The 15,602-nt window shown below is 36.1% G+C and overlaps 1 protein-coding gene across 3 annotated transcripts in view; it reads right to left on the bottom strand.

Moving 5' to 3' along the window:
• LOC134651001 (uncharacterized) overlaps nt 1–15,602 on the bottom strand; it is an 82,128-nt gene that overhangs the window by 36,020 nt on the left and 30,506 nt on the right. For 2 of the 3 annotated variants that reach the window (XM_063505969.1, XM_063505971.1), the window contains exon 3: nt 230–253. The exons of the other annotated variant lie outside the window; for it this stretch is intronic. In XM_063505969.1, the coding sequence (XP_063362039.1) occupies nt 230–253 (24 nt within the window). The remainder of the gene's footprint in view (nt 1–229; nt 254–15,602) is intronic. 3 annotated transcript variants of the gene reach the window in all.

Raw genomic sequence — 15,602 nt, 5'->3', positions numbered from 1 at the left:
TGACATAGATTTTTTTATAGTAATAAAAAATATTCGAATATTCGAAACCTGAGCGGCCGAATATTCGAATATCAAAACAGGACGAATATTCGACAAATTCGAATATTCGAATATTCGAATTGCAAGCCCTACTACCAACAAAACATACACGAATGAGACAACACAATAGGTACCAAGTAGGTACAAAACGAACACAAAACAACACATTAATTATCTGAATTTAATCTACCTGGTTGTCCGCTCCTTCGTTTTGCTGGAGACAAGAGAAAACAATACATTAATTATATGTAATTATGCAGTGTGTACATTACTTATCATTTGCAATGAAATAATGCGCAGCATTTATAGGTTTATGACATACACTAGACAAGTAGACACCATATTGAATGAAGATATAGAAACGCGCAAATAACCACTTGGACTTGATTAAGGCCCGAGTGTATATGTTTGCGATGCTACTGAACTGATTGAGACCCAAGCTTTATTTATATACCTAATTCGATTTGAAGTAATAGCCTAAGAACATAGCCGTAGCCAAAGTCTATCTATTCTAGAAAATTCAAAATCTGTGCATTTATTCTCCAATTTATGTTACCTAAAAATTACATAATAAAGAAAATAAGGCTTGTATCTCATGTATCAAATTAGTACATATATTGAAATATTTCTTAAAGTAAATTTGTCAGACTCAAACGAAATTTACCCTTAGACTACCTATGTGCGCCAATAAAGAGTAAGCGGGGGTAAAGGGTAATTGATACTACTATAAAAAATACTACCTCAATCAATGCAACAGTCGATGGCAAAAAAAGGGATTGTATATTCAAATCAATCTACCGTACTAAACGGAAGCACAGTCAGTCAGCCGCGGTGAGGATGTACCGTCCGTCTATTTACAAAACTTCACTGCGAGCTCGTCTCCATCGTAATTTGACCCTTATATTCTTAACAACTTTGCGTAATCGGATATGAGAATTATACTGGTTTGTAGTTGTGAATATTAACCCCGCTGATTATTCCTCGACTGTGCTTTGACCTTCATTGGAATTCAATTCACGTTCAGTCGTTGAATGGTGAAGGAATTCAATGGACGTGAACAGCTAATCTGACAGGCTGACATTTGAATGATCACATTTTAATGTGACTTTGAAGCAGTACTTATCGTTTTACATACCTATTCCCATGTATCATCAATATCATCAATTAGGTAGTTCATTATAAAGATGAGTGCCACACTCACAGTATGCCCAGAAAGGTTTAAACATGATTGTAGTACTTAATGTAAAAAAAAATGTTAGTTAAGGTAATGTCATAGACAATTATAACGGTTTTCTAAGATCTTTTAATTAAAGGCGTTGATTCTCTGTCTAAACCCTGTACTTCCTGTAGCGTAATCTGCTTCTATCTGCGATGGGATGAACTGTAACTACCAAAGTTAGCATAGGGTGTCACGCGAGCTCGTATGTGCATTGCGGTAGTTTCAGAATTCGGCGAAACCTGCGTTGCACTCGATTGTTGGTTTGTATCACTTCTTTATATAATGAACTGAGCAGCAAACGTAAACTAATTAGTGCTGCAAGCTGTAACTACTAAAGTTTGCATGTGTTTGTCGCTCCGTCGTGTGCATTGCGCTGCAGTTACTGAGTTCGGAGAACTTTCGGTGTAGTACCGTTGTTATTTGTTTTATTACTCCTTTAGGTACTGTTGGTTTCATTGGCTTTGTATAATTGGTATTTATTGTAGATGATACTATTTCTATTCTAAAGTCTATTTTTTTATTCGGTAGACTGAAATGACAGTTAATAGTATGAAATGACATTTCATGTTCATACAATTAGCTGTCATTTCAGTCTACCGAATAAAAAAATAGACTTTAGTTATGTTAAAAATACGAATATCACCACTTGGCATGTTTAAGAAGATCTTGGAATAAGTAAAAGCCACTTAATTAAATTTGGAGAAACATCATCACCTGAGTTGAAATAGCGGGTTAAGGGTTGTTACTGTGGGGTTTAGTAGTGACTTGTAGAAGATTTTAAGGTATTAAAGTATTTGGGTTAGTCAACTTGTCACCCGTTGCTAAGGTTACGGTCTCCTGAATCACTCTTAAAATTCTAGGTTTTTTCGTATTTAAATGAACCAAACTTGCATTTGATGGTAGTTATAAAACCTTTCCATAATGGGACATCTACTGAGCATGTTAGTAGAACATGGTACACCAGTTCTTCTAACAATCTATGCTACTATTGTCTCCTCGCTGATGGGACAGAATAACAACAAGAAATAATTGATTGACCCATTTAATCTGAATAACACTAGTAAATAATGCTAATTCATGCACTTGACTAAGAAAATCGCTCTCAAATAGAAAAGTACTTTCTCTTACTATTTAGTACGCATGACATTACTAGTTCCTTTCCTAATAACTACACACCACATACCAATTTGCATACATGCTAGTATTAAGACGCACGATAAGGGCATACAGTACCTTTGGAAAGATTCAGTTTAAAATGAGCTTTATTATTTACTGCCTAAGATAAATTTTATGTTTTAGCGGTTGTAGCAAGTGCGATAATTGGTGTAATTTGCAGATAGATGAAGCTAGGAAATCAGGTCAGCTAATTTTAAAGAGATATTTTGTGGAATTCACTGCACGCGAGCATAGAGGAGCGATCCGTTGGTCCCCGGAATCGCTATTTTCTAAAGTACGATAAGTATTTTTTGGTAAATTTTATTTCCAAAAGTTGAAAAATACTATTAGATATTTTACATACAAAATCACAACATCAGTTGTCTAAGGACTTCAAGTGGTAACACCAAAAAAAAAAACCAATCATCTCCTTTTTCCTGTATGTTTAATTAATTTTTAAGTGTGAATTAAATGTGAATCAGAAATGTAAATCAAAACGGACTAATAGGTTATTGTAATATGTACATATGCATGTAAGGCCTGTCCGTGTTTCTAAAGTAATAGAAAAGAAAAGAGAATACAAAACACCTGGTAAATGATGACAATAGCTGATCGAAACGTCGTAGAATAAAATGGATTGACTAGCTACATAATTATGTATACGCATTGGTTTACTGGATGTTTACATTCATAATTTATATTTACCGCGTTACTTACGTACTGTAATCGGTTACTTAAACAATTTGTTTCTTTTAATACCATGTTGTAACACAACAATAGTATTGCTATGCAACTCCTTGTGAACCGGGACGAACTGAGCATAATAGTAGGTTGTACTACTTGTATGTTTAGAAGCTCTATATTTATATAACTTTAGAGCATATTGCAAGCTAGCGCTTGGTACGAGACGAACCAAGCGCTAGCTTGCAATATGCTTCCTTGTGAACCGGGACGAACTAAGCATAATAGTAGGTTGTACTACTTGTATGTTTAGAAGCTCTATATTTATATAACTTTAGAGCATATTGCAAGCTAGCGCTTGGTACGAGACGAACCATTATCATCTGAGCATTAGGATAGTCTTGCTGCTGAACACGTGCTTCCTCTTGTGTGAAATAGATTGGGGTAGGTTCGACCTCCAGACCGGTTCGATGCATTTAAAGTTAAATTATGTATATAAATTTTCCCGGAAAATTACCCTAGGAAGTTTTCCTTTATCAACCAACAATCTAGATTCGCGGTAAATATCAAATTTCCCAACATAAGAGCCGAGAAACTTTGGCGGAAATCACGATAGCAACTCAAAATTTAGGAACTTAACCCTGGTTTGAACGACGTACACTGGAAGACTTATCGACTAGAGTTTGTTTTTTCGGTTAGCCTTAATCATCAACTGTCTGATTATGCGGTACGTTGTATAAAGCGGTCCGCTGTATATGTAGAAATGGTGTTGTCTTCCTTATTTTCCCGTAGTAATAACAAGGCCTACATCAATTGATTCGGCTCCCGACAACACATTAAACTGATTCGCCCGAGATGAATGCTCGTCTGGCCTCGGCAAGCAACAGAAAGTACAGTCCATGTAAAACGCTCTATGAAACTCCTACGCTTTTAATGCCTTTTTCTTCTCAGAGTACACACCCATAGTTAGGTGCAGCTACGAGTATAGCAGTATACATATAGACATAGTTGATTATAAGTGATGACGTAATGATATGACATACGGATGCGAATCAGCCGATTGAAAAGCCGGTGGGTGTGCGTGAGAAGCGCCATTATGTATTTAAGTATGCTAGATTAGAGTGGGGTAATGGTAATCAATAGTTAGATATTTAGCATGTAGGTACATTTAAAATGGGGTATTGTGTGAACGTATTTATTGGGTTATTCTATGTAGCTCTGTAGACAGAACATTACGTTCTTTAGAGACAAATGATGTTCATACGAGGTTTGTAATTAACACATTCTGTATGCATACACACAAGTAGAAGAACAATGCGCAGCTGTAATTAATTTGTGAAGAAAACCGCCACATTAAGGTCTTTGTGAGTTCTTGCCTCGTATTCAAATTGCTTATATGGTTATACCGAAGCGCTACCCAGGTGAACGCATATATAAGCAAACCAGTGATACGGTGGCCCCGAAATTTTTAACCATTATATAAGTATGTACATAGTAGAAGACAGAGAAACTAGTCCGCATGTGCTTGGTAAGCGTTTGGAGTAACAACCCTTGTTCGACTTTGGGAAAAAATGCTCGCAAATTTTCCGGGAAAACTTTCTGAAGGAATAATAGCGTTCGGTAATACTCCGCTTTTCGCTGAATCGAAAAAGCTCTCTTAATGTTTTTTCTGTTTCAAGTTGTTGTGGTTGTTAAAATATAATTATGAGTGGCGAAATGATTCAGCGAAATGATACCTCAATTATGTTATAGTAAAAATTAACTACCTATGAACAGTAGAAAAGCAAAAAACGAATGGGACAACCCAAGACAAGAACACAAGGACAAGACTAGACTTTATAGCGGAGATATAGGACAAAGACATAAAATAAAAGAGCTTTATTGGAAAGAGCTCCGCTAGAGACATTGTACACTTTTGTGTTCTTACAGAATCAACTAATGAAAAAGTGCACTATTAAACATGTAGGATATTGTGTTTCTATAATAGTTCGCATTCCAGTGGATAGGATAGCAACTCTTTTGTTAAACAATTTTTCGCTTTTAGATAGTAACCGTCTATCTCTCATGAATATACATAAAGTATCATTCTATGGAACTTGCTATGTAAACAAAAGTCACTAGTAAATTCATATTTTTTGACAATTTCAATATGGCGGTTTGTTTACATAGTTACCAAGTTCCATAGAATGACACTTTATGTAATGACTACTGCAAGGTCTTCATAAAAAACAAAATAAAACGAGATCACGGTTCTGCTATCGTGAGCTTTTATTGTAGATTCGATTCAAAGTTTAAACATGCAAATATAGATACGTATAGGAGTAGGTATCAGTATCACCTACATGCAGGGTCGAGAAGCGTAGCCGTGTTTGCACATTACTTTTTTTGTGATAGGTACAGTTCGTTTTCTCAACGTATTCGATCTCGTCTCAATGTTCAATCGAAGAGGTACAGGATTATGAAAGCCGTTGGCACATGTTACCTTTTAGAAATGTACAATAATACAATAGGCAACAGAAGTGACAGAACACGACAATCCGAACAATGGCGTCGTAAAATATTTTACAACTTTACCTATAAATGCGACATTGGATTGGATTATGTGATGAGCTACTGAAGAAAAGTGAACGCTGTTATGCTAGTTGTATAGAGCCACGTAATAAATTCTATTCTAACCAGGATGGGCCGATCGGCCACTAAGTAAGTAAGCTTATACGTGGCCAAAAGCTGTCCCACAACTGGACACAATGCAAATCCGTACAATGACAATCCTTCATGTTGTTCAGTCGGTGCCCTAGCATAAGTAATTATGTATCCACTTTTCTATACAGCTAGTAAGACGGCGTGGGTACTTAAATTGGGGTACTTACTGTACAATGTATAAATAGAAATTCAACATTGAAAACCTGCATTTGCTGCTAAAAGGACTGAATACACTAGAGAGCACGGAAAACGGAAGTAAATTCTACATCTACGAGGGCTGTTTGATAAGTACCCGTTTATGAAAAAAATAATCAGTTGTTTTTGTTTATATGCATTTATTTTTCTTCATAGTCTCCTTTTAACTCTATACACTTGTTCCACCTATATTCAAGCTTCAATAAACCATCCAAAAAGTATGATTTCGGAAAGTCATTAAAATAGGCCTCTGTGGCGGCAATGACTTCGTCATTTGATCCAAATCGCTTACCACCGAGCCATTTTTTCAGGTTGGGAAACAAAAATAAATCGCATGGGGTCAAATCTTGAGAATACGGGGGGTAAGGCAATAGGGCGTAGCGTAATTGTGTTAATTTAGCCATCACAACTCTAGACGAATGAGCTGGTGCGTTGTCGTGATGAGACAGTACTTTTTTATTTTTTAAATGGGGTCGTTTGTCCTTCAACCCAGCGTCAAATTCATCCAATAAATTGGCATAGTACTGCCCTGTTATCGTTTTCCCCTTTTCTAAGAACTCAATATGTATAATACCCTGCGAATCCCAAAAAACGGTCGCCATGACCTTTCCAGCCGATGGAACGATTTTTGCTATGTTTCGCGCAGGTTCACCCGGTAAAATCCACTGCTTCGACTGCCCTTTCATTTCCGGGGGGTAGTGGTGACCCACGTTTCGTCTACGGTCACGAAACGACGCAGAAACTCCTTCGGGTTACGTTTGAACACGGCCAAACACTGCTCCGAAGTAGTCAGTCGGTTCCGTTTTTGCTCCTCCGTGAGTAAACGCGGCACCCACCTCGCCGATACTGTCTTCATACCCAATTTTTCTTCTAATATGTTTTGTACCCGCTCGATTGGAACATTTACAGCATCAACGATTTCTCGAAGTTCAATTCGGCGGTCGGCTAAAACGATATTTTCAATTTTCTTAACCATATCGTCTGTAGTCACCTCAATTGGGCGGCCTGGGCGATCCTCATCAAAGACGGTTGTTCTCCCCCGCTTAAACTCGTTAAACCAGTATCTGACGGTTGTCATAGAAGGAGCATATTCATGGTAAACCGCTTGCATTCTTACTTTTATTTCATCACATGTTTTTCCTTCCAAAAACAAGAATCTAATTACAGACCGATACTGCTCTTTCTCTATTTTCACAATTTTAAGTTCACGCTTTCACTGAATCGCTGTCAAATGAGAAAAAAACAAAAGAATGCTGTTTTTTTTTAAATTTTCCCACCTCTGAAAAATGGCTTAAAACGATTGTATACATATTTTCGGCCCGTGATATTAATACATTTGGAAAACGGGTACTTATCAAACAGCCCTCGTACACGCTGTTTTTGTGCAACACTCTACACAAAATGAGTACCATAAAGGCTCGCGCGTGCGGCCTTAAGGTAATGCCGATGGATTGTTGCTGGTAAGCAAATTGATTGCCGGAAATGGTTGCGAGCTCGATGGGAAGAATTGGAGGAAGTACGCGACGGATGTCGACATTTAACACGAAAGGGCGTCCGGCAAATAAGAAAAAAATTGGCACCTTAACGTGAGACTGTTGGCCCAGTAGGATTTGTTTAGTACGGAGGACTATTGAACCAAATTGATCAATTAATTATTGGTCCGAGAACATCAAATACCAAACATACATTATATCAACGAGGCATCAAAAAATAATAAGGAAAGGCTTTGATTCCAACTTGAGCTCAAGAATTCGATCAAGGGCAAATTTGTAGCAGTGCTTTGATATTGAATTCACAACTTTGTTTTAGTTAATAAAGTACCATTTCTCAATTTAGTTTGTATGAATATTCCGGTATTGACACTGCTCAGCTAGTTCAATCGTAGTTTGGCGTGAAAATTAGTTAGTTTTCTTTATAAAGAAAGCGTGTTTAGATAAGGTTCCCCTTGAACTGAATGATAAATATTATAAAAATACATTTCGTGTCTGAGTCCGGGTACCTTTTTGGTATGTTTGATAGACGTGAGCCTAAACCACTTTGCTGCTACAAAAAGACTAAATGACCATTACCCATTCTCTTCGTTAATCTACGTTCAATTGTCTTGCAGCAGCGGCGTCGTGCTCGATTAAATCAGTCGTAATTTGTTGATGGTATCGGAATGTATTCTATAGAAGACAATACATCATCGATCACAGCAAATTATCTGTGTTCAAACAATGATTATCTTATTAAAGAGCTAGCCACTTATGGATAAGTGCCTAGCTCAAGTCCACGTGATTAGATTAGCGCAGTAATATAATGAGTATCAGTACGTCGCCCATATTTTAAACCGTTAAGCTTTGAAAAACGCTTCGAGACACCGAAATTTGGTACGGACCATTAAAGATATTCTGTATTTTGATTGCTTTACGTTTATCATAGTTTTCGTAGTCAGCATACTGCTAATTACTGTATTGTGATATTTGTATTGCAACGTGTGAATTGATGATGTTACACGAATCATCATAATGATGTTATCGTGTTGTTCACATAGTCGTCAATGAATAGATTTAACTAGACAATAATACGGAAATCTACTTGAGAAGTTTATAAGTACGGTAGTTGCGAGAATACAATTGTTAAATTAAGTATACATATATAAAACTGTTTTTTTACACATAATTTTATCTGTTCAAGATAGGTAAGGGAACACATCCGACTATAGGAAAATTTATATTTTGCCTTTTACCCTTTATTAAATGCCCTCATCTATTTTCTCCAATTAAAAACTGTGCACGAAACATTTTTTTTATTTTAGATTACTATACCTAGAATAAAAAATCAATATCGCAGATTTTAAAGTGATGCTACAAAATTTGCAATTAATAAAAAAATATACGTGATCATGTTTGGCAATATTTTATCGCGTACTTTATTTACAGTCTATAGAGCGATTACTTTAATTAATCGGACGTTTCACTGGAATCGATCCAATGTAACTGGTTAGCTGTTTGCTTTCTCTGTTTGTAGTACAATGTAAGGGGAGTTAGTTTTTTATGCGAATAAGTCTCGGTGTTAGTATTACCGAATGAATGTTTATTTTCAATGTTATGAATAAAATAATTACTTCTGATTTCAGGATAGAAATGTTTTAGGAAAATTCATTTTGGGTAGGACTGTTTTTTACCAATCTTTACAAATAATCGAACACAAGATTTCGAGATTTATTATCAAATTAACTACTACGCAATTATTTAAACTGTCAAATTATTAAAAAAGTCCGCGCATTATTGAAAAGAATATATACATATAGTCAAGAACCTTTACTTGTACGTGTTTGTGATTCATAGTGTTTATATGTATTATAGTTATACGAGTAGTACCTATAGGGGATGAGGAAAACAGCCTTTATCTCTAGTCACTGTGCAAAGATAAAGTTTCTTAGCAAATTTCGCGGTAAATATATTGAATCAGTCAACCATTTCTAGGGAATGTTTGTACCCTGCAGATGTCATAACATAAACCACACAATATGTAATAAGTTATAGGAAGAAAATAATTCTAGTGCATACGAGATGTAAATATTCGAACACCTTTGTAAAACGTAGTGGATACTCGAAAAATCGTGACTCTGTTTTTATTCCATCAAAACGTAATCAAGCTAAGTAAACACAACTGTGGAAATGATTATGTAGTTTGTATGCTTTTATGACTCATCATTTGAACATTATGGCACGTTCTGGATTCATTTATTTCAATATCACGCAACAGAGCAGTATGACGTCTCACATAGGTACACATAATAACATAGTAACATCACAATAATATAATTACTGAGTCGCCATATCAAAATCATCAAAAGATATAGAGCGACAAAGTGGTAGGTAGGTAAACGATAGAAATGCGATGATTTGCAATAATTGTAATTTCACCACACTTTCTTTCACATTTGACGTACGTTGGGAATTCCGAGCGAAAATAGATGGCAAATGTATGATGCGGACGTGCTGCCAAATAATTGGAATATCGGTGTGGGCATTGACATTCTTTTTTGAAACAAAAAAACTATCAAGACGAAAGATTTACAAGCGTCCTTCAGTGTCGGTCATAGTTTAATTAAGTATGTTGTATTATTAAAAAAAATAAGCGGTTTTGACTTATTTACAATATTAGTGGTGCTAATTGCTACAACTGTTCCAAATTTTAGGTATTCAAAATTTTAACGAATTTGCAAGACCGAAGTGATCCCATAAGTGTTCCGTGAGCAAAGTTTTGTACGGACCACTAAAAATAATCCTAAACACTTCAATTGTATTATAATTTATAATATATTGTGTAAGATGGAATCACCAGAGGCATTAGATATTTTATCGATACACTTTATTAATCTCCGCAAAACCTAGACGATCTATAAGCTTGCTTAAAGTTTCCAAAATTACCAACTATTTATTTAATGGATAAAAGTCCGTAAGAGACAGTGTATCTATTGTCTATCAGCCAATCTGATATAATAATGTGTGATTTCTTGATTCAATGCGCCCTACTTCTGCTTACTGTAGCTTAAAAGACGAAGGAATATCTCTATGATGCTCTTATTTATACGATTACTATTACTACCATGATACTCGGCAGGAGATAAGTAGTGTGTTTTTGTATTAGAAGGCTGCGTTGATAAAGCTCTCTTCAAGGCAAACACGTGTTGTAAGTACATACCTACATTGCAATTAGCGCATACGTGACTCATCAATGATTCTGTGTTATCTTGGCAGCGGGAGTTCGCTATATAAAACGAAGATTAAGTGGTCTTAATCGACTTTATCACATTGTAATAAGGTCATACTTTGTGCAAAGGGTTTGCGTAGTAGAAGGAAACCGTTCGTACGTTACGTCTTTTTGAAGCTGTGTCGATATGTCGCAGAAAAATTGAAGATTGTTTTTATAAGTCCGGCGGCGTCTAATGGCGATTCGAGCAGTTGCTTTTTGATTTATTTTCGCTATCTTAGATAGATGTGTAAAACTGTGAAGTATAAGGATGAGTAAATCAAATTACATAGCCATGCGGGTATGTGGTCGCATTTAATCTTCAACATTGTACGCCCATTTCAAGAGAAGTCAAGCAAAAAAGAGGGATTAAATAGGTTTATATTGAATTCAATATTGGTTTCATTTCGCCTCTGCGTTTAGAATAAGTCGACCGATCCCTGAAGTATCGAGCATTTACAAAGCCTAACATGTACATATGGATAGACAAACTCCGGATCCAATTGAATATACGAGGCGTGAAATTGTAGGTCGGAGATAAAGTATCAGCAATCATTAGCGGGATGATGATTAACGGGATGGAGCCCCACAGTGAGGATAAACAAACGGGAGGCTAATTGAAGCAATTACGCAGGTAGTAGGTACATAACAATAAAAACACGGTCGACAGACAACTTAATAAGTAGCTCGACATTACCTTTTATTTCCTGAAACCAAGTCTTTATTTGTATGTTGATCTTGTCGAATGAGCATTATTTGTCTCACAGTTCATGGGAGCCTAAATCTAGATTATACATTAATAACAGACAAAAATCGTAAGCATTGAATTGTCCCATGTCCTTTGAGGATTGCTTATCTCTGAATGAGCCACACGGAACCATACCTATAGAAATTCCAAATTGCTACATAATAGGTACGTTTTAATATTTGAGGGGTTCTATAGATTGTGCTGAAGTAGGAATACTTTGTAAGTTTGTTTGTTGGTTCTATCGAATAGATGACCGCTGATTTAAAATTTTGAATTAGGTATTATGTACAGTAAGCTGCAGAGTTAAGTGAACCCCCTCCCCCCGCAAACAAATGTATATGCAGGGGGGGTCACGCTGCCCTGCTTATCGCGGGTGCAGTACTTGCATGAAACCCATCATACAAAGTACTGCGTTTGCGATAAGCAGGGCAGCACTTAACTCTGCAGCTTATTGCACCTATAATATAATTGTGAATATCTTGCTTTGGAAGTAAGAAGATGATGTGGACAATCAGCTAGACTGTCTAAATTGCTCGCGGTCCTAAAATATTTCGGAGACTATAAATTACTCGGTTCACCGAAGAGGCATCCAACAATAACAAAAGATGCGATAAAAGATATATGATAGGAAGGACGACATTTTTATTAATAGGTAGGTATTGCGGGGAAATAAACGTCGAAGTTATTAATGCACTTATTTATAGATAGTTAATTACAAAAGAGTATGATATCTAATAGGTAACCGATATTGTGGTTTGGTTGGTTTGTAGTGTTAGCATCCTCACTGATAATTATAGATATTTGCGACACAAAGGACCAGGCATGGAGAACAAAGTGCAGCTAGAAAGGACATAAATATTAATCGACATTTATATTTATTCTAAAAACTCAAGAGTTTTCTCCTGACCTTGCGTTTTACTTTACACGTAACCACATCGCGTATTAGGTGGTTTTCACTGTCAGTTTCTCATGGGATATCAGTAAAATTAGGTAATTATTCAATCACTAATCACTATATTAGTAGCTTTCAGCCACTGTGTATTCTTGTTAAATCGTTTACATTATATGTAATAGTGTGTGTGTAAATGTGTGTGGGTGTTGCTGCTGTACGTATAAACGGCCATATAAACAATAAATGATTACAAGCATCGTCAGTTTATTTCTTTATGTATTCTGCATGACAATCTACATGCGAGATGCGATGGAACAACAGAAGGGGCTCGAACTCGGGCTTTATGCCAAGTTGAAGCGCCACTGCATCTCACGTCGACTATTCCACATTTGCCGTTGGATAATCCTTATCGCGACTAGATAAAGTACGTTTTAAAAGTTTCTTGCGGTATGAGTAACATAGTTGTCGCGTAGTGTGAATGTCTCGCGCGTAGTCTAGGGTTTTTAATGTGAAGCATCTCAAAGTCCACCTCGCAGGAATTCGCGCGAAATTGTAATGCCGTATCGTGGGAAATAATGTATTTTTAGTTTGAGCTTGTCCTGCGGGAGTTACCGAGAATGTGACACAGTGTTGTGTTACAGATAGTGGGTATGAGGAAAAATAATACCTCTTTTGATTTGCTCTTGGCATTGATTAGAATTGTATTTCAATGTGATTGTGATTATGCCACGATCAAACCATTTGATCTGCTTCTGCTCTAACTGTACCTATTAGAAACTGAATGGTTCGGTTAATGGAAACACTTTCTCCATTAGTAGGTAAATGGGAAGAGTAAACATTTGCTCAAAACAAAATGTTCGCTCAGAACATTAAGTAAAAACGCGGCTTAACTTTATGTCGTGCTCGAACAAAGTTATTAACAAAACTTGCATTATTTAATGAAAACAGCCGTTATTGCAAAGAAAAATTTTGAGGTTCTTTGCAATGGAATAACTGGTGACGTCTTTTGAGCGTCCGTGAAATTATATCAAAATGTTTTAGAATTTAAGGCACGAGAGTCACCTGTGTTAATATTGAGCAAGGAACCACGCACACACCTGACCCAACCTTATTTGAAGAGCCATAAGAGAGCGTCATATGTTTTTGCGCGATTTGTGCATCGATTGAAAGTGTACTTATTAATTGTACTTCAATCAGGATTATCAATAACATACCTATATATATATTAAACGTAGCTACAGTTATTGAAAATATTAAGTTTGTATTCAACACCAAATAAACTACCTACATATTTCTATTTCTAAAAGGTAAACCCGAAAAATCTGACTAAATCTTATTTGTTCACCCTTAAGAGCATATACTTTTTTGCACGTCATTGTGGATCAAGAGCAGGTGACTGTACGTCTTATTGACAATCGCGATTGATCGTCTCGGGGACGTCTAAGGGCATGTTACCATATTAGGATCGTATGGAAACGACTGATTCATCTGTGTTCACCTGTTGACTACTGCTCTACTTCTGGTATTCACCGGCTACTTTGATGATTCAGTTTAAACACACGCTGCCGGTGCCAACAATGCGACTAGATTGTTCTCTGTGACGTCTTTAGGTAAGGAACTGGTGCTAATTTCCTTATTGCTGAGAATTCTGGCTTCGACGGAAGGGTAGCAAAAGGTTTCTCCTGATACTGCGATCTTCAGCCCAATGGAAAGTCTGTGACTCCGGCATCTGTAGTTCTTCGGACACCTCGGACGGTATCCTTTGCGTCGTCTATCCATCAACATATTGTCGATTATTACTGGTAATTTTATGTTACATTTATTCATGATCTTTTATTACGTTATTTACTATTCATACTGAAATAATAATCGTATCGTATTTCAACGTAATCCTACTCCAGTTGAAAAATGAAAATGAAAAAAAAATGAAAAATGTTTATTTGTTAACAAAGAGGGTACAGTTGTAAAGGTTGGAGTCTTCTAGTAAGTATAAAATACTTGTAACAGAAAACCCCGCTCTTCCATAATATCTAAGGCTTAGAACTTAATTAACAAATATAACTAGTAACAATATTGTTGTCTAAGAAGAAAATAATATATATATATATATATATATATATATATATATATATAATATAATTAACTTAATATTGGGAATATTAACTAATTAATTACTTATCTATTACTAATACAATTTTATTTCTTTTGATGTGATTTTAATAAATTTTAATCTAATACAAATTTCCTAAAATGTGTGTGTGTGTGTGTGTGTGTGTGTGAGAGTGTGAGTAAATGTACGTCTATTCTATATTTGGTGTGTGGGTAAATAGTTATGTATTATATAATAAGAGAGTCTCAACTTCATCATAGCTTAGTAGTTTCAACATAACTTTTGCTAAAGGACTATCTGTGTTGGAGTTAGAGCGTTTTTGAACTCCGTAAGTGTTGTAGTTCGTAGAGACTACGATACAATGACATGACCTTCGGCGACCTTGACCTGAACTCCTGCATATATCGACTATAATATTAATTGATATGTCTTTCAAAACGGTGTAGGTACAGGATATTGAAACCTAATTCTCTGTATAGATAAAATTATCATAAAATTATCAAAGTGTGTAAGTTTCGCAAGTACGTTTGTTTTTAATTTCTAGTAAACATAAAAAAATATGTGCGTATGAGTCAGTCCCGCCCACCTGCGCACGATGAGACAATGTACGCAAGCGCTAAATGCGTAGGCACGAAACTGCAAGAATATTGCAGTCCTGTCACGGTGAAAATGTACAGTATATGAAGAAATTTATATTTACCCGACACAAGTTTTTTTATGATAAAGGAGGCAAAAAAGCAGACGATTCTCCTGATGGAAGCCTGATGTTGGCCTGATCATACTAAAAATCATTCGAGAGGTTCGTAAACATCACTTACAATGCTGACTTGACAATGCACATCTTTAGTAATTACAGTAAAAAAAATGGTACATCAAATATAAAATTGCAATGCCATTTTTACGTCTTATCGAGCCATGAATCACTTGGTATTTTAGTTGTGTCAACAAACCACAGTGATTATTGATGAATGAACGTTGTCGGCGGATCGACGCGATTACGAGAGATGACTCAGTTACACACGTAACACACTGGGCCTTTATCAATGTAAACAAGAAATTGTTGTCAGCGATGTCATTACCATAATATGTATATCGTATAGTAAACAACACATGGGACGTC

Source organism: Cydia amplana, chromosome 9, assembly GCF_948474715.1.
Source record: "Cydia amplana chromosome 9, ilCydAmpl1.1, whole genome shotgun sequence".
Lineage (NCBI taxonomy): Eukaryota > Metazoa > Arthropoda > Insecta > Lepidoptera > Tortricidae > Cydia > Cydia amplana.
Note: the sequence above shows the minus strand (reverse complement) of the source record. Positions and strands in the feature narration are given on the sequence as shown.